General features: G+C 39.2%; 1 protein-coding gene across 2 annotated transcripts; it reads left to right on the forward strand.

Annotated features, from left to right (window-relative positions):
* The first annotated feature begins 887 nt into the window (after nt 1-887).
* CLEC7A (C-type lectin domain containing 7A) lies at nt 888-14708 on the forward strand. 2 transcript variants are annotated; one of them, XM_075553101.1, is made up of 6 exons: nt 888-1056; nt 3570-3668; nt 4731-4868; nt 5976-6127; nt 10476-10591; nt 14414-14708. In XM_075553101.1, exons 1-6 carry the CDS (start codon nt 951-953, stop codon nt 14568-14570), a joined length of 768 nt encoding a protein of 255 aa, XP_075409216.1. In that variant the 5' UTR covers nt 888-950; the 3' UTR covers nt 14571-14708. The 2 variants fall into 2 exon arrangements, with proteins under 2 accessions (XP_075409216.1, XP_075409215.1); XM_075553100.1 differs by lacking the exon at nt 4731-4868.
* The last annotated feature ends 4122 nt before the right edge of the window (nt 14709-18830 follow it).

Raw genomic sequence — 18830 nt, forward strand, 5'->3', positions numbered from 1 at the left:
ACTTGCAGACGATGATTCAGCTCTAGGACATTCGATGCACTGTAAATTGCCCTAGAGATGCACGGAGTAGCAAGGGAGGCGGTGTAGCAAAAAAGAAAACACCACTGATGATTTTCAGCAAGAATAGACTTGACTTTGATTACTGTTTCAAACTTTACTTTATTAACTTTTACACTGAAGAAAGGTACTTTTTTTTCTATATCTCATTTTTAAGGTGAAAATTAAATAATGCCTCCAATATAAGCACTTTTGAAAACAGATTAAATAAGGAACCACATACATTTCACAGTGCCCAGCACATAGTTGGTCAACAAATAATACTGTTTTGTATTATAATTTCATGACAACGGCCAGAGACATATGATTCCTTGTGTTGTTACAGAAATGCAGACTTCTCAGTGGATTTCCTTTATTAGGCAATTCATTCCTACACAGGTATTATTTATTCCTCTAGTCCCAAATTCTACCAGTTGAAATAATAGAATCCAAGCATGGCTTCCTGAGTAAAGACATGAATTCGTGTGTAGTTATACCGCAATGCTGGTGAACTCAAGAGACCAAACGGGTTTCCTAGTTTGCATATACCGAGTCATGGAATGATACTCAAGTGAGAATAATAGAAACCGCATAGGACATAAATGTGTGGTTTTAAAAGGTTTATTTTGTTAGGTCTGAAGCAGAAATCTATCTATTCTGCTGCCTTATAATTTTCTTAGAATCAGAAGTCTAAGAAACAGAATCTGAAGGAGCAGATTGGAAACTTCCACTGCATTGCAGATTTCATTTCCTGCTTCTGAGCATCAGGTTGGACTACTTAAACTGGTGTTGCTCACACTCAGCAATTGTTTACCCCCCATGACACAACCCTCAGATCCTCTTTTGGCCAGAGACCGTCGGCTCAGGAGAGAAGTGAGCTCTCAAGTAGTCTGAGTGCCCAGGCACTCACAAGGATGATGGAATGTCGTTCTAATGTAGACAATTTGGATGAGGATGGGTATACTCAGTTAGACTTCCGTTCTCGAGGCATCTCCCGGAGACCTATCATCTCAGAGAAAGGTAATTGTATTTTCCTGCTTTCATCATGATCCTCTAAAACGCTTAAGTGATGTAAACCTGAGACTTAGGATTGGCCGGGTCATTAATAACATGCTTCTCAAGGGCAAACTCTCCAAAGCCACTGCAGAGAACTTGAATGTGAACTAAGCGCTTTCTCCTCGCAATCACAGATAATAGGATTTGGTGACTAATTATTAGCCACTGATTCACGAGTATTTAAATTATTTGTGATTAGAGGAACTACTCAGCATTTCTTTGTTCTGTAGGAATAGGCACTTGAGCAGTGAGGAGTTGTAAAAAAAAGTAGTGGTAACCGTGATTGAAGGGATTTCAGATCATTTCTTGTTAGATAGAAAAGTGTAGACTGCAGAATGGAGGTCAAGGGAATGTAAAGATATTAGAAAAAAGATGTTTAAAATAGCCAATAAGAAAGCAAACAAAGAAAAGACTGAAGCAGTGAAAGAAGGCATTTAACTTGTCATTTTGTCATAAAAGTTTGTGTTGGAGGTCATAGGGCTTATATTCCTGATTTGTTATGATTTCGCCCGCGTGTGGTTGATTGAACAATAGTTATTTATGTTGTTTTTAAGCAAAAGGAAATTCCTGGTGTAGCAGAAATAAAATATATATGCTAGGGGAAAATATGCCTTTGGTAGGACATGGATTTTAAATAAAATATAGGGAGGGTAAAATACGAAGAGGGCTGTTAGGAAGACCTCGCTCTTCGTGGAAGGAGTAATTTTGCTTCCTCTGTGGATCACATGGTGGTGCTATCAGGTAAAACCTAGGTTGCTAACCATAAAGCTGGTGGGTTCAAGCCCACCAGCCAGGTCTTGAGAGAAAGATGAGGCTATTTGCTTCTGTAAAGATTTATAGGCTCTGAAACATTATAATGGATCACTCCGAGTCAGAAATCAACTTGATGACAGTGGACAGTGGATTTTTTGTTGTAGGTTGTTTTGTTTCCATGAATTTCCTACTTCACAATTTTATAAAATGCTCTTATTGCTTATCCTCACCTAAAGGTAGAGACGTGCTCTATTTTGTTGTTGGTATTTATTTATTTGTTAATTTTCCATTCAACAACATGCCATTTGTGTCTCCTGACGTTGGTTGCAATCATTGCATTGTAAAGAGCATGCTTCCCGCTTTCTCTCTGGGTTCCCCATTTCCACAGTTCCTTCTTTCTGCCCCTTCCTGCCTTTGGAACTTTGTCTTTAGGCATACGCTGCTCTTTTGCTCGTATATGGCTGATTGTATTGAGATGTACATTGCTCTCTGGTGTCGCATACACTTTCTAGGTTTGTCTAGAAAGGACAGATTCAGTTCCAAGCTTGAAAGGAATCTAAGAATCACAGTCTAGGGAGTTCCACCACTCAGTATCAGAGTAGTGAGTGTGGTCTTTATGAATCTGAACTGTCTTCTACATTTCCCCTCCCTCTCTGTGCAGCACCTTCCGCAGTGAACCAGGCAGTGGTAGCTCGACATCAGCATCATTCTTTGGGCCTCAGGGATGTATGCTCTAGGTATGACAATATCAGCATGAACTGGGTGCCCTGTTCTATCAGAAGCCACATTATTTGCAGGTTTTGACATCAGAATTCACTCTCTTCTGCTTTCCACAAGCTTACGTTTCACAACTATTTTTGGCGTGTCGCTTTCGTAATTCTTTTCTTGAGCAACGTGTTGATGAAGAGTGGAAAAACGGGGTGAGGCAAGAGGTGGGAAGCTCGGCATGTGTTCATGTGACTCTGTGGGCACACGCTGAGTTGCATACAAGATGCCAGCAATCCCTAAAGCAGGTGCATTTGCTTGTGTTTGCTAAAGGCAACCCCATAGCAATCCTTTGTGTATGCCTATTCAAATGCTTCAAAAACAGCACTGAAGAACCAGGGGGAGTAATTGGATCCAGATCTTGTAGCAAACAATGGAAAGAGCTGCCTCCGCAATTTTATTTTACCGCTCTAGTCACCAGGGCTCTTCCCTGTACATTAAACTGCCTTCTTTCTGCTTTCAGGATTCCTGGTTAACTACTCCATGGACTGTAAATTAAGAATACATACCCATCAAAGCACTGGGCCCAGATGCCATGGCCATGACCTGAAACCCCAAAGAACTCGCTGTCTGAAGTTTACTGACACCTAATGACAGAGTAGACGCCCCGTAGACAGAGTAGAATGACCCCATGTGGTTTCCAATACTGTAACTCTTTACAGAAGCAGACCACCACAGTTTTCTCTCCCAGAACAGCAGATGAGCGCTAACCACCTATTGTGGGGGATTGGCAGCTGTGTGCTTGAAACTACTTCACTGCCAATGCTCATTGCCAGGGCCTGAAGAGCTATGCGGAAGTTGGAGAGAATAATCGGACTCATCCTAGATGACTCATCCTAGAGAATAATCGGACTCATCCTGAAAAACAGTGGCATTTTTTTTAACCATTTAGATTTAAGGAGCCCCTCCATCCATCATTTGATTTCTCCATTCAATTGCTTCTCTTTCTGGCTCCTCAGGAACGTGTGCTTCATCTTCTCGTTGCTGTTTCATTGCTGTGACCGTGGGGATATTATTGTTGATAGCACTGGGGATAGCTGTGGTTCTTGGCACTCTGGGTAAGTATTGGTAAAGGAGATTAACAACAGCTACTTTAATGAACAGTTATTATGTGTCTGACACTTATTTAAGGACTTGGTTTCATGCTTTAAGGTAACCCTTATATTGAACCTGATTGAGACAGTGCTATAAATCCCCATTTTTATTTATAAGTGAGTTAAGAGACAGGGTGATTATTATATTTTTTCAGGGAATTAAAATACAGGAAGGTTATCTTACTCTTCTAGGATCATCAGCTGGTAGTGAAGGAGTCATGATTAGAAATTTAGACAAGTTTCCTAAAAAAAAAAAAAAAGAGAAAAGCACAGTGTTCTGCTATCACCCTGAAATAACTGGTCTCAAAAGCCTGATTATCATGATAAATTAATGGACTCATAATATCTCTAAAAGACAAAGTAGAGGAAAATACAATTTAATAATGTCTTCCTAATGGAATAAAAATCCACTAGAAACTGAACTTTTTTTATGAGTCTCATGAGGTAAGGAAATTGTTTTATACCTTATATTTAGTCTAACCCATTCTGGATGAACTAGGAATTATCTGAGGCAGTTATTGTGCACTATTTAAATATGAGTGTATTTATGCGAGGTGGGTATATTTCACTAAATATTATACATCAAGTATTCTGGTTTAAATAAAATATCATTATGCCTTTGGAGAGTCTCCTGAATTTGTCAAATGTTTACGGGGTGCATTCTATTGTAGCCAGTCAATGAGCTCACATGTATAAATAGCAGAAGGCGGAGATAGGGGTTCTGACTATTTCAAGCATATCGTGGTTCCCCAGCAGCTTTCTTCCATTCCTCTCCCACTGCCTTCATCTTTCTTCTCTACCTGCTTCGTCTCTCTCCATTCTCACATCTTCTTTATGAAAGTTACTTATTTCTATCTCACTTGCCCATAGCCAATTTCTTGTCTACCTATCATTCATCAATAATATACCCTTTCTGTCCCCACAAAATGAAAATATGGATTAAGGGTTTTTACTTTTCACCCATAGTGGAATGACTTTTTTTTCTCTCTCTTTCCATTTCACCACTATTGCTGTTGGCACATGTAGCTAGCTGGGGCTCTAAATCAGGGAGCAGCCCATTGGAGAACACCAGCTTTCCAACCCGAAGTAACCCAAGCCCGAGACAACCCACGAAATCACCACTAGAGGAGAGTGTGACCTCTACCAAGTCTCTCAGGACCCGAGGCAAGGGCTGCGTCACAGTGTTCTTGGAATCTTTGATTCCAGAGGGTTCCTTCTTGGTGGTAAGGTCTGGGGCAGAGGCGGAAGCACGTGGCATTTAGACCCAGCTATTGCACATTCTAGGCAGTCTCGCCGTATTATCACAGTACAGTGCCACACAGACAATAAAATGGTATCATAAATACCCATATGCACATAAATGAATACTTTAAAGTTATTTTAAAGTATTAAAATAACAATCGGTTTATCACCCGTTAAGCTTATAGTCCTATGGAAGATTTTCTATTTTCATGCATATGAACAAAACGTGCCCTTTTCACCTTACGGAAATATTTTAAGGTGGTGCAGTTCGAATAGAACTATCATTTAAAAAAACCTCTGTTTAAAAAGGAGGGGATGCGGGAACAGAGAAGGTAAAATATTTCCACAAAATAAGATATTAATTTAGAAACGTCCAAAGCAGATCAACCTAGTAGTTATGCTCTTAGAAACTGGGACTCATTTTTATAGTTAATCATGCAATTTAGTTGATTTGCCTTGCAAGACATAGGACCCCTTTTTTAATTGCATTACAAGTGACTGTGTCTTACTATTTTAACTTTAGGTTTCTATCCATAACCTGTCCCTCCTCACTGTTCTCTAGAGTAGCTAATAAAAGAGCAGGGTTACTCTATAATGTTAAGACCTGCTCTTAAGTGTTTCTCATTTTATAAGGGGTTTCCTGAAATGAACCAAATGCTTATAACATAAGTCGCATGGGTTTGCTTTGTATTCCTCAATGACTGAGTCAGAGTAGATTCATATTAGGGAGGCATGGCTAAAGGCAGTCCTAGGATGAACTTGAAGAAGACAAGGCAAGGAGAGCAGTCCTGACTGTCTAAAACATTGTTTATAATTACTCAACTCATATTTAATTTTTTGTTTTAATTGATTAAAGTGGTTGGATATAGTCTCTTCTGAAAAACTATATTCCTGTCATTTGAAGTAAAAATGAATATACAAATATCTATTCCGTGAGTGAGCATCCTCGTGAGCTATATAAATGGTCCTTGCGCTGAGGGAATGAATGACTACGATATGAGCCTCATGATATTTACTCTTCATTTACAGGGGCTGCTTCCAGCCTGTGCCCCCGTAGGTGGATTTTATATGAGAAGAGTTGTTATCTGTTTAGACCATCACTAGATTCCTGGGCTATGAGCAAAGAAAAATGCTCTCTGGAGAACTCTCATCTTCTGAAGATAGATGACCTAGGAGAATTGGTAAGTCTAGCCCTCTATCACAAATATAGATTGTTTACATGTGGCAGGAAAAATGAGGAGAGACTGGAAGGTGGTGAAGGAATGGCAGGGGAGTGGGGGCACATCCGACCTCTGGCCCCAGTCGGGAGAAAGAGAGTCTGACTCAGTGCTGACTGATGAAACAGAGGCCGGCTATCCCTCCACCCTCCATTCTTCTGTATTGTATCTGACAGCAATCCTGCCTCCTCTGACATTCTGCTTCTCCCCTGGGCTCGGGAATTTGTTGCACTGGCCACACCAACCTCAGAGACAATACTCAGGATTAGGGGTCTTATTAGAACAAGGATCAGGTTCCCATAGGTCGGGATAAGAAAGTGCTACGGTCTCTTAATGCAGTGTGTCTTCTCAGTTTTTCCAGCAGGCACATCTCTCTCTGGTCCTCAGTCTTGCAACCACTTAGCCCCTTGTCCTTTGCCCGGTTACAAAGGTCACTTAGCAAACCAGTCTCCTTCCTGAAGGTACTTATCTTTACTTCTTCTGGGGACTGGGAAGCCCAGCACTCTGTCTTGTGATAGTCACAAGGTTTCCTTGCCCTGTCACATGCTGTCAGTGCTCCAGGTTGCCAGGCTTCTGCTGCAGGCAGCTCCTCTGGGCTCTGCTGGTGTTTCTTTTTTGCTGTTGGCCACGGCATTCCTTTGTTCTGGATTCTGAGATTGCTCACTTTAAAACCTCACTTTTAAACTGACCAGTGCCTTCTATTAGCATGTCACACACCCTGTGTGCATGGTCCATTTGGTGGGAGTGGAGAGGACTGTGGTCAGAAGAGCCAAGACAAGTAATTTCGCTGCACTGCTGGCAGCCACAGTCATCTTAACATCTCTGTAATTAGCATCGAGTTCATTATCGGAGAGTGAGTCGAAAGGCATTGCTAGATGTTTAAACATGGTTCTGTGAGCAGCTTGATGAGCGTCAGAAGCATTGTAGAAAGATTCGCTAGCTCAAACGGTAATCTTTGCATCATTCTTTTAAGCAAAATCAAAGTTAATTAAGGAGATTTTATGAAAGGAATCATAACCAGAGGCAAGTTTTGGAATTACTAAGAATATCCAGAGATAAAATTTCAAAATGGTGTCTTCTGAAGGATAAATTCAGGGCCAAGAGGTCATTATCTAAAGAGATAATCTTGGTAGGTTCTCCCAACAGAAATAGAATGATCATGAAAGCTTGATTGTAAGAAGCCCTGATGTCATAGTAGTTACGAATTCAGCTGCAATCTTCAAGATCACAAGTTTGAAACTACCAGCAGATTCTAAGGAAAAAGACTGGGCTTTCTACTTCCAAAAAGAGTTACAGTGTTGGCAACTCACAGGAGCAGTTCTATCCTGTCCTGTAGGGGCACTCTGAGTGGGCATTGACTCAAAGGCAATGTGTGTGTGTGTGTGTGTGTGTGTTTTCTTTAAGATTAATTTAGGTTGAAATTTTATGAAGATGGAAAACTTGATCAAGTGCAATGTAGCCAAGAGGAATTAATGAAAGCCAAATGAAGGTTGAACATGATAGTGTGACAAGAGGAAAGTAAAAGGAAATAGAGGAAAGAACTAGGAGGCAAAGGACATTTATAGAGGTCTAAATAAAGGCATGTACATCTGTAAATATATTTATATATAATCATAGGGTAATAGATCTATGTAAATATATTTATAAGTTAAGTATTTACGTAGCAGATGGACGTGGGGATTCTACTCAAGTACTCCCTCAACACAAGAAAACTTTGCTCTAATAACTCAGCATTCTGTGATGTTCACCTTCCTGACACAATCTCTGAAAACAAAATGGTTGCATAAGCAAATGTGGTGAACAAAGCTGGTGGTGCTCAGCTATCAAAAGATATAACATGTGGGGTCTTCAAGGCTTGAAGATAAAAAAGCAGTCATCTAGCTGAGAAGCAACAAAGCCCACATCGAAGAAGCACATCAGTCTGTGTGTTCATGAGGTGTCAGTGGGATAAGGTATCATGCATCAAAGAACAAAAAGTCATATCATTTTGAATGAGGGGGAGGGCAGAGTGGAGACCCCAAACCCATCTGCAGATAATTGGACATACCCCCACAGAAAGGTCACAAAGAAGAGACAAGCCATTCAGGGTGCATTATAGCACTTAAACAACATACAACTTTCCTCTAGTTCTTTAATGCTTCTTCCCCACCACTATCATGATCCCAATTCTACCTTACAAATCTGGCTAGACCAGAGCATGTACACTGCTCACAAAATAGGGAATCCAGGATAGATAAACCCCTCAGGACCAATAAGGAGAGTAGTGATACCAGGAGTGTAGGGTGAAGGTCGGGGAGGAAGGGAACTGATCACAGTGAAGGACATATAACACACACACCCAACACTCAGGGAGATGAACAACAGAGAAGTGGGTGAAGGGGGACAGTGGTCAGTGTAAGACATGAAAAAATATATATAAATTATCAAGGGTTCATGAGGGAGGGAGCGTGGGGAAGGAAGGGGGAAAATGAGGAGCTGATACTAAGGGCTCAAGTAGAAAGAAAATGTCTTGAAAATGATGATGGCAATATATGTACAAATGTGCTTGACACAATGGATGTATGGATTGTGATAAGAGCTGGAAGAGTCCTCAATAAAATGGTTTTTTTTTAAAGAAAAGAAAACTACATTGGAGAAAAAGTTCAGCTATGTTTGACAAAGAGAATTTTCCATCACAACAATGTACCTGCTCAATCTTTGAGGGCAGCAAGGATTACCCTACAAGAATGTCGTTGAGTGGCTTACTCCCATCAATTCTTGCCCCCTCAGATTCCTTTTTATTCCCCAACCCCTAAGAACATTGTAAAAGAACACAATTCAAATCTCCTAAGGATGCCAAAACTTATTTTGATGTGGTGGAAATCAAAGAATGAAGAATTCTTCAGACAAAGGGTAGAGAGCTGGAAACATCTTTTCAGAAAAGTGTAGACTGATCCCCACTTGGAGGTTATGTTGAGAAAGACATAGCTTCACATTTTGATATTTTTTAAATAAATGTTTCTTTAATTCTGTAGCATCTCCATTTGACTTACCCTTGAATAAGCTAAATGGAAAACATTCACTTACAATACTTTAAAACACTTTCCACATTTCTACGAAACACATATTTCTGTGTTTTTCAGACAACTGATAATTTTGTGACTTTAATTCACAAAATTTCAATTCATAAATTTGGTGGAGTAAGACAAAATTCCCCCCCTTATCTATAGTTTTTGAAAAACAATACCATACCAGCAAAGATGGTTAAAGCACAATCTTTCCATTAACTATGCTTATGTAATTTATAAAAATAAAGAAATCATGCAACATATCCCAACACTTTAATATGTAACATTGATAGCAGGGAACTCTGGTGATGCTGTTGAGCAAATGTTTGACTGCTAACCGTAAAGTCACTGGTTCAAACCCATCAGCCACTACATGGAAGAAAGATGAGGCAATCTTGCTCCCATGGATTTACAGCCTTGAAAACCCTATAGTGAATTACTATGAGTTGGAATTGACTTGGTGGCAATAGGTTATTGACAAGAGATGCCACAGTATTTCAGAGAGAGGGGCTTGTGGGCATAAAAAGTTGTACAGAAAAAGTTAGACATTACAGTGAATGATATGAATTAAGGGTAGATACAAAGGAGGAGAAAGGGTTCCATACTATAAATCTAAGTCATTCTACAACTTCCACGTCCTTCACCTACTGTCAATGACCTCTCTTACCAAAGAGTTGAAGTGTACATTAAAGTGAATAAAAGTAATTAATATGACAAAGAAATTATATTGGACTGAAAGTCAGTGTGGCATTTAAACCACTTTGTTATTGCTACTAAGTTGTCCTATATTTTTCAACAAATGAAATACTTTCACTGAAACCAGGCTTGCTTTCAAGGCACAGTCTCAAGAAGAGAATTAAATTATGTTGAGTTGTTATCTGTCTGAGACCTGTTTCTTGACAGACATAGTGGGAATCTATATGTTCAATTTGAAGAGAGGATGGGGAAATTTCACAGGGGTCTTGGATTTTTGTTCAGGTAAATTGAATGGAGGTAGTACAATCTTGACTTCCTGAACTTAGTCTACCTTGAAAAATTAAATAATCAGAATGTAAGAAGTGAAATATGCCTTTCAGATGCTTAGTAACATCTAAGAATTGCACTTCTCTCTGGAGTGTTACCAGTTTACTGTGTGTTTTTCTCCCAAAAAGACTCAATGAGTGTTTTTTTCTCTCAATGTGTAGATTGAGCCTCTCTTGCTCTTATCCTTTGTCCCCTTTCTTCTTGATATAGGTCTCTGAGTTTTAATTTGTATTTTCCTACAGGACTTTATAACAAGTCAAACATCTTTGCAACCTGATCGCTCATTTTGGATAGGACTCGCTCGTCCTCAGGCTGAGAGAGGTTGGCTCTGGGAAGATGGCTCAGCATTCTCAGACTTGTAAGTATCCAGAGACAATGCTTCATCTTTTTTCTCAGGGGGGTCAAAGTGTATGGAGCAGTTCAAGACTGATTTGTTAGTCATGTATCAGAAAGACTGGGTCAGGGAGAAACAGAAAAACAAACACCAGCAACAACAAAAAACAAGCTCCCTGCCACAGAGTGGATGTCAATACATAAGAGTGGATATCAATAGAGATCCTATGCAAACTCTCCCTGTGGGTTTCTCTTTAACAATTTACAGGTATTGAAAGGCTAGTCTTTCTCTCAGAGCTGCTGATGGTTTCTAAGGGCTGACCTTGAGGTGAAAAGGGAGAAAGAAACAGAGACAAGAGCTGGGGGCCTGTGGAGAGAAAAAAAGAAGAATGTAAAGAAAAGGGGTGGAATCAAAAGGACTGATTGGTACCATTTGCTTCCATCAGCTTTTTTCCTCACAGGGCTTTAGCTTTTCTGGGAATTTGTCCACAAAGGGGCAGTCACTGGTGCTCCGTGTACCAGGGGTACTAGCCTGGGCTTTGAAGTCCCGTGTGAGGTTGGACCAATGCTGGACTACTCCACGAGTGTGTGCTATTGAGTCAATCACTTAACACATCTGATCCTCACTTTCCATGTATGTCAATGATAATAAAGGGGGGAACCACTTCTTAAAATTGTGAGAAAAGGGAGATCAAGTAACACATGGCCTGGCACATCATAAAGGCTTGATGTGCTAGTATTGTTCATTTCAAAAGCGAACACATTTCACTTTGTACAAAATCCCTTTAATACCGGTTAATAGTTGCATCATTAAAAAATTCTCTTCATACAATGTGGAAGTCTTCCTCCCTGTAATGTTTATACATTTCTGTTAAGTAACTGAATAGTGTGAAGCAACATTCCTGTTTTAAGTTCCAATTATGGATTGCATGTGTGGTTTTGCATGTGTGTGCACACCCTCTAGATTTCAATGCTACAGTGCTTTTAAATTTAAGTAGTGTTCTCAAAGAAATTATTCTTGGTCTTCTTTCTAGAATCGCTTCCACTAATTTTAGCTCTTATTATTATTGTATGCAATTTCTTTGGATGAAATTTGTTAGTCTTTTTCTAGCTTATATCTTTGCTCATGAATTTCTCTCTTCCTTTTATTGAGATTATCCACCTAAATTTATTATTTTAATGTTTTCACTAGGTTAAAAATATTTTCTAGTTTCTATTGTAAATCACTCAATGCCCCCAATGGACTCTATAGAAAAAAGATTTCTTTACTTACAAACATGGACATTTCTAGGAATTCCTTTGTTTTAGTTTACAGGTTTAATTTCATTTTGGTCAGAGAACATGTTCTGCATGATCGCAACTTTTTGGTTTTTACCTATATTTTCATACAATGGCAGAATGGCCCTAAGATCTTTCGTGTGTTTGTGTATTTTAAAATATCCAATTAGAGCTTAGTACATGTATTTTATGAATGTGCTGAGTCATGTCCTTAGGCATGTAGCATTATTTTTTCTTGCTGATGTATGGCCCACTTAATTTACTTTTTCCCTATTTGTCTTGATTTAATATTTTATCTTTTCTTCTATTAGTTGGTAGTTTACTGTTAATTTTTTTAGTTGTTATACTAGTGATTAAAATGTGTTCTAAAATCAACATACGCTAATACAGATTGAATTTTTCTATTTTATGCTCTTCTTTGACAATATAAAAAGTGCTGTATACTGTTTGCAATTCACATCCCCTAATATATGGGTGATTATCATTGTGTATTTTAATTTGAATTCACAAAACTTTTTCATATGCTTATAGTCCTAAAATTGGGGTATATCTTATAATTGATGTCGTCTGGATGGAAGCTGGGCTGTCTTAAAAAGAATTAAAATTATAGTTTTCAAAGAACTTCCTCTAGGGCATCAAATTGACAACATCAAACTGAAAGATTAGCTAAAAATCTCAGAGGTCCCTGAGCCTGCATGAATGAAGGAGGGGAACTTTGGAAAAGGAGGGCGAGAATGCGACCGAACCCAGAGACAGTCATCAACGTGACCAAGTTATACATGCAGTGTCTGTTGAATTGGTGTGTTTTTCAGTGCATATGCTCCACCGCAAATCGATCAAATGAAGGGGGAAAAGTATGAGTGTTTGCTTCTCTGATCAACTAGGGGCATAACAAACCCAAGAACACTTTAAATTACATATTCTTTTTGAAGTCCCCCCCCACCCCACCCCCCACACATACATCTCTACTACATCAATGTTATTTATTAGAGAAAACTGACTGAATCTATCAGTGGTTCAAATTCTCAGGGGATGTATTTTTTTTCTCCCACCTGCCACCTTGTGGTAAGATGGCAACATAGATTTTCTTTTCTTTCTATTTTTAGTTCAAGGATCGTTTGTTAGCCCTTAGGAGTGTTTTCCAGTCCAGTCTGTTGGGGCACCATGCCCTGGCCCCAAAGTCCACTTTCAGCATTCCCTGGGGACCTTGCCGCTCCATTCCCTTGCTGTTCCGCTGCACTCCCCCAGTGCTTTGCCTTGGTGTGGTAGGATCAGGTCAGGCGCAAAATACACATTTTCTTTATGATGTTCTGTTTCATCTCTCATTTACTTCTGGACCAAATAGTCTTTTGGGGTCAAACTTTTGAAAGGTATACTATGATTTTGTAGTCTACATTAGGTGAAACCCTGGCAACATAGTAGGCTATGCCTCGACCTGCTAAGGTCAGCAGTTCAAAACTACCTGCTGCTCTTCAGGGGAAAGATGAGGCTTTCTACAACCCTAACGTGTCTCTGAGGTCAGAGGAATGAAGGCATCTCTTGTAGAAATGACTAGACTACGGCATGAAACAAGTTTTGATACAGGCCACAGGGAGAACTCTGGTAAGTTCTCCACAAAAACTTCTTGACCACCAATTTCATTTGGATATGGAGAGCCAGACTAAATGTACTGCCATCAAGAAACCAAAGAGTTAAACCATATCAAAATGATAATTTTGTATCACTCTTGTGACCCTATACAGAGTCCTCCAGTCATATGTTTAAAAATGACAAAAATCAAATTAAACTCAAGACAAGCAAGTGGTACAGATCCTATCCACATTCATATGCATTTCTATATCCATATGCACACTCATAGTTAATAAATTCACTGTGCTTGGGCTAAACCCAAACCAAATCCAAATCCACAGTTATGAAGTCGTTTCTGACTTAGAGTGACTCCATGCAGTATTCCAGAGCCCTGGTGGCATAGTGAGTTAAGCGTTGGGCTGCTAACCACAACGTCAGTAGGTTGAAACCACTAGGCACTCTACAGGAGAAAAATAAAGTTTTCTGTTCCTGAAAAGAGTCATTGTTTCAGAAATCCACAGGGGTAATTCTCCTCTGTCGTGTAGGGTCGCTGGTTGTGAGTTATAATAGACAATGTTGTTTGTCTTTCCTTCACGTGGCCTTGACACCTGTGCCTTTTTCTTTACCTCTAGACCCCTTTCAAAATGTAACTCTTGCTGCTTGGTCTACTCACTGAGTCTACCCCAAAATAATTTCATAAATCTGTGCCTTGATTTTATGAACAAACATCCAGTTAAGTAAATATGTAATGGCTTCGCTTTTGTCAGAAGTTTCACTTACTTTATCCTACTAGTGACCATTCTTGAAACACAAGGATTTTCTGCCTGAAGGTGGAGACAATTCTCTTTCTGCTTATGAACCAATGCAATCTAAAAGCAAGGGCTGTTTCCCAGCAACATAGCCACCACAGGAAGTTTTCTCATGAATCTTAATTTGTTTGGCATCAGATCGAGAGTATTCCTATGCATTTTGTAATTGCCTTTTGTTTTTATTTTAACAGGTTCCAAATCCACAATACAGTTCTGCAAAAGAATGTGTTCCCCATTTGTGCATGGGTTCATCAGTCACTCATTTATGATCAACTCTGTAACATCTCCTCATATAGTATCTGTGAGAAAGCACTGGAAAATAATGGGGAGAGAATGGAGAAGGAGTGAGAACTGTGGGAGAGATTTAAAAATAAAACAAAATACAACAAAAAAATGAAGACAAAATAAATGCTGAACATGTTGAGCAATGTCATCTCCCGCCACTCCAACAACTTTATTTTCTTAGCTGAGAAACAGGACGGAGAAGCTGTGATTTCTGTATTGTCCAACCCGGTTTTGTTTTCCTTTTGGATTCATTTTAAAAACTGTGGAAAATAAACAAAACTTCAAACTACACTTCCCTGCCATCCAGTCAATTCTGACTCACAGAGAGCAGAGGAACTACCTCTGTGGGTTTCTAAGGATGTACGTTTTTAGAGGAGTAGGAAGCCTCATCTTTCTCCTACTGACCAGATGGTGGAATGAAGCCCACTGCCTTGTGATTAGCAGCCCAGTGTGTTCCCCAATATGGTCCCAGGGTTAAACATTTTCCTTTTCTACAATCTCTACCTGTACAGTCCAGTGACATTAGTTATGTTCATCAAATCGTTCAACCATCACCATTAACTGTTTCCAAAATTTCTCATCATCCTTGAACGGAAGCTCAGTGTACCCTAAGCCTTGATTACTTGGGATTTTAAATGCAAACTCTTTGTTGCCCTAGAAAATATTCTAGGGCAAAATTATAGCAGAGTCATTAATTATGCAATGGTTTCTAAAATTGTAATACTAAAAAAGGAGGACAAAGAAACAATGACTCTTTTTTCATTTATTTTTAACAGTTTATTGGCACTTCATCCACCTATCATACAATTAAGTAGTTCAATCATAGTCAAGAAGAGTTGTACAATCATTACTATAATCAATTTTAGAACATTTTCTTCTTTGCACTCATTGTTACTCATGTAATTAATTTTTAAATTGTGGCAAAGATATACACCACCAAACAATTAAAAAAAACTTCTACATGTATAATTCAATGCCATTGATGGTACTCTTCATGTTGTCCAACCATTATTGATAGCCTGCTCCAAATTGTTCCGCAATTAAACTGAACTCAATGCCCAATATGCAAAAAACTCGTCCTTCTACCTATGGTAACCATAGGTCAGGTTTGGTTTCTTTATTTTTTTTTCCCCCAGTAGTTTTCTTGATATAATTTTCACAGATCATACACTTCTATAGTTAAATCACTTTTACAAGAGTTTATCTACATCATCAAAATCAATTCTAATGCTCCCTCCTTCCTCCTGCATGCATTGCTTGTCCCCAGTTCTCCTCACCCTCTCCACCAACCATGCCCCCCTTTCCTGATAAACCATTGCATTACTTATTGTCTCTATGCATCCACTCTCTCTGTGCTTCACAAACTGGGAAACCCAACAGAAACAATAAAAATACAAAAAAGGAAAAAGAAAAATGAAAATAATTATATAAAGATAAAAATAAAGAGTAAAAGAAAAGACTACTAACAATATTTTTAAAGCCAGAGAAGAAATATCTGTCATGGAACAAATGAGAAATATTTCAGTCTAAAAAAAATTCAGGTTAGGTGAAGAGGGAGGTCAACTAACCAAGTATTATATTATACCATGGTTCAATCCACCATTATCAAGTTTACAATGATCTCTGTCTGACAGTACAGCTGTTGGAGTCCCTCACCTGTGGCCAGAGGGGGTCTGTCAGAGGCTTAATCTGACTGAATACTCTGCAGATGGATTTTGGGCTCCCACTGTCCTCCAGAGACTTCTACAAACTGGGTGCTCACAATTTAAGTTCTGATACTTTCCCCTTCATTATATTGGGATTTCGTTGTCATCATCTTTATATCATATAGGCTGATATGCTTTTTCAATATTGACTTACTTAATCCCTCCCTTTGATGGCTGTTTGTTTGAATACGAGCCTTTAAGACTTCAGACACAATTCCATTGGATAGCCTGGCACCATCTCCTTTCTTCACCACACTTTGCTGAGACACCCTTATTTCCAGGACTCTCTTTATAAAGGTGCCTATCAATCAGGGCCATGTTATAAGAACTAACTGTTCTAGGACTGGGGCTAGAATGATGTGAAAATTCAGAATCCATCTGCTTGTCTACAGCTTATGGATGACTGATTTACTTTGGTGGTCATATGACAGAAACAAAAACAAATAACAACAATAAATAAAAGAAAATAAACAAACAAACAAAAAGAAAACCTATCTGTTGCCTGGGGTATATAGCAATTGAATTGATAACGTCAATAATTTGTCTAATGGCATAGAACTTAAGGTACTGTTGTGTGTATAGTCCAACTGCAAGCTGCAACTCATGAGTTGTTGCTTTGTTCAGATTGATTTCTTAATTGATTGAACTCTGTTTACATTGAGCATGGGCATTGGTGCTGGGGGAAATTTTCCTATATCATTTCTTACAAGTGAAGATCCTAGCCTATCAGATTAAAACCTGTCATATTAATGGAAGGGAAGCATTGAGGTACTAAATATATGATGGTTCTGGGTCCCCTTTCAATGGACACTGACTAAGGCATGGGTCCCACCCAAGGTCCAACGACCGACATGTCTAGTCTTGGGGTGACCATCCTTTGCTTCCTCTCCCATCAGAGTATTTTAGTCCTGAGTCCAAGAGTTCAGGGAGTTTTGAGATAGGGCCCAGTTTGTTCAGTTGGGCTTCCATGTTGTATTCATCTGGTGTGGCCTTGGGGGCTGTCATATTCCTTGTATAACCAGTGTCTATGAGCATCATAGTGCTTACACCATGGACAGTGGGGTGGAAATGTACTCGAAGTGCTGCCTACCTAGGACCATAAAACCAGGTTTATTCTTACTTTAGGTTCCCTACAGTGATTGTTTAGCATCCCTTCCATACGTGAAGTTGCTCCTCCCCCTTTACCATACCCACCAACAGAAAGATCAGTGCCTCTACTGGAAGGTAGTTGCTCCCTTCCCCTGTCTTAATTTGATTTTCAAGTAAGGTTCTCTCATTTCTATGGAAGGCCTGTTGTTTGGTCACACCCTTGTCTCAGAAAGTATTGACTCTTTTGAAGTTCTTTTGGAATTTAACTGTGAACTCTTGTTGGCAAGTGTCGCTTATCTTTTCAGTTGAATATTTGAACTCATTTGGAGATAGATTCTATTTTTAAAATGTTGTATTAGGGGCTCATACAACTCTTATCACAATCCATACATACATCAATTGTGTAAAGTACATCTGTACAATCATTGCCCTCATCATTTTCAAAACATTTGCTCTCCACTTAAGCCCTTGGCATCAGGTCCTCTTTTTTCTCCCTCCCTCCCTGCTCCCCCTCCCTCATGAGCCCTTGATAATTTATAAATTATTATTTTGTCATATCTTTCCCTGTTCAACATCTCCCTTCAACTCCTTTTCTGTTGTGCATCCCCCAGGGAGGAGGTCACATGTAAATCCTTGTAATCGGTTCCCTCTTTAGAGTCTATTTTTATTTGAATACTGAGTACTTGTTTTTTGTAAGCTGTATAAAATACACAAATCACCCAAGCAGGAAATACTGTCTTCTTGGATTTGACATTGTGTCATGTACACAGTGTAGCCTGTATTGATATGTTTTATGTACTATGTATAGAGCCCTAAATATGGAATCAGGGCAACTTTCTAGACCAGGTTGACTAGAGAAAGAAATCCAGAGACACTCATATGTGTGTAAGAGAGTGCTTTATATAAAAGAGCAATTGTATTTTAAGAAAACATGCCAACCCAGTCCAGATCAAGTTCATAAGTCCGATATTACCCATATGTCTGATACTAGCCCATAAATTCCTCTTTAGATTCACATAGCACATGCAATAGTGTACAATGTAGGAAGATCACAGACTGGTGGGTGAAAAGTCTTGTGGATCCAGTGGTGGTAGAAGCATTTCCAGGGCTCTGGCTGCCGTCGGTGTGGCTCCATGTAGCTTGTCAATAGTATTGTATAACAGAAAGAGTGTGTGTCCCGCCTCCCAGGTGAAAGAAAGCAGAATCCACATGAGAAGGAATCATCAGGCATCACCATTTGATTGATAGGCTGAACTCTACCCCTTGACTCTTAATGTCCTCGAGTTGACATAGAATTATGTAACTACCACAGTAAATGAACTTGAATTTCTATTATATCATGGATTTTGTATTTACTGGGGAAAAAACATACATCCTTTGTATTTCAAGGGAATCATAATGCCTGGCTCTATTGGAGTCCTTTCTTGTCCTCAAAAGCACAGCACTATGTTAGACACTGTGTCAGTGTTGTGCTTTAACTTCAAGTAGCATCTCATACATAGGTGGAACGCAGACAATTTCTGACTAG

This window comes from Tenrec ecaudatus, chromosome 6 (assembly GCF_050624435.1).
Source record: "Tenrec ecaudatus isolate mTenEca1 chromosome 6, mTenEca1.hap1, whole genome shotgun sequence".
In the NCBI taxonomy this organism is placed as follows: Eukaryota; Metazoa; Chordata; class Mammalia; order Afrosoricida; family Tenrecidae; genus Tenrec; species Tenrec ecaudatus.

Bases quoted from the DNA above. Each gene is read 5' to 3' on its own strand.
- CLEC7A (XM_075553101.1), top strand. From the start codon at position 951: ATGATGGAATGTCGTTCTAATGTAGACAATTTGGATGAGGATGGGTAT. The intron at 4,869-5,975 runs GCAAGGGCTGCG...CTTCATTTACAG, and splicing joins CAAGTCTCTCAGGACCCGAG to GGGCTGCTTCCAGCCTGTGC. The intron at 6,128-10,475 runs GTAAGTCTAGCC...ATTTTCCTACAG, and splicing joins TAGATGACCTAGGAGAATTG to GACTTTATAACAAGTCAAAC.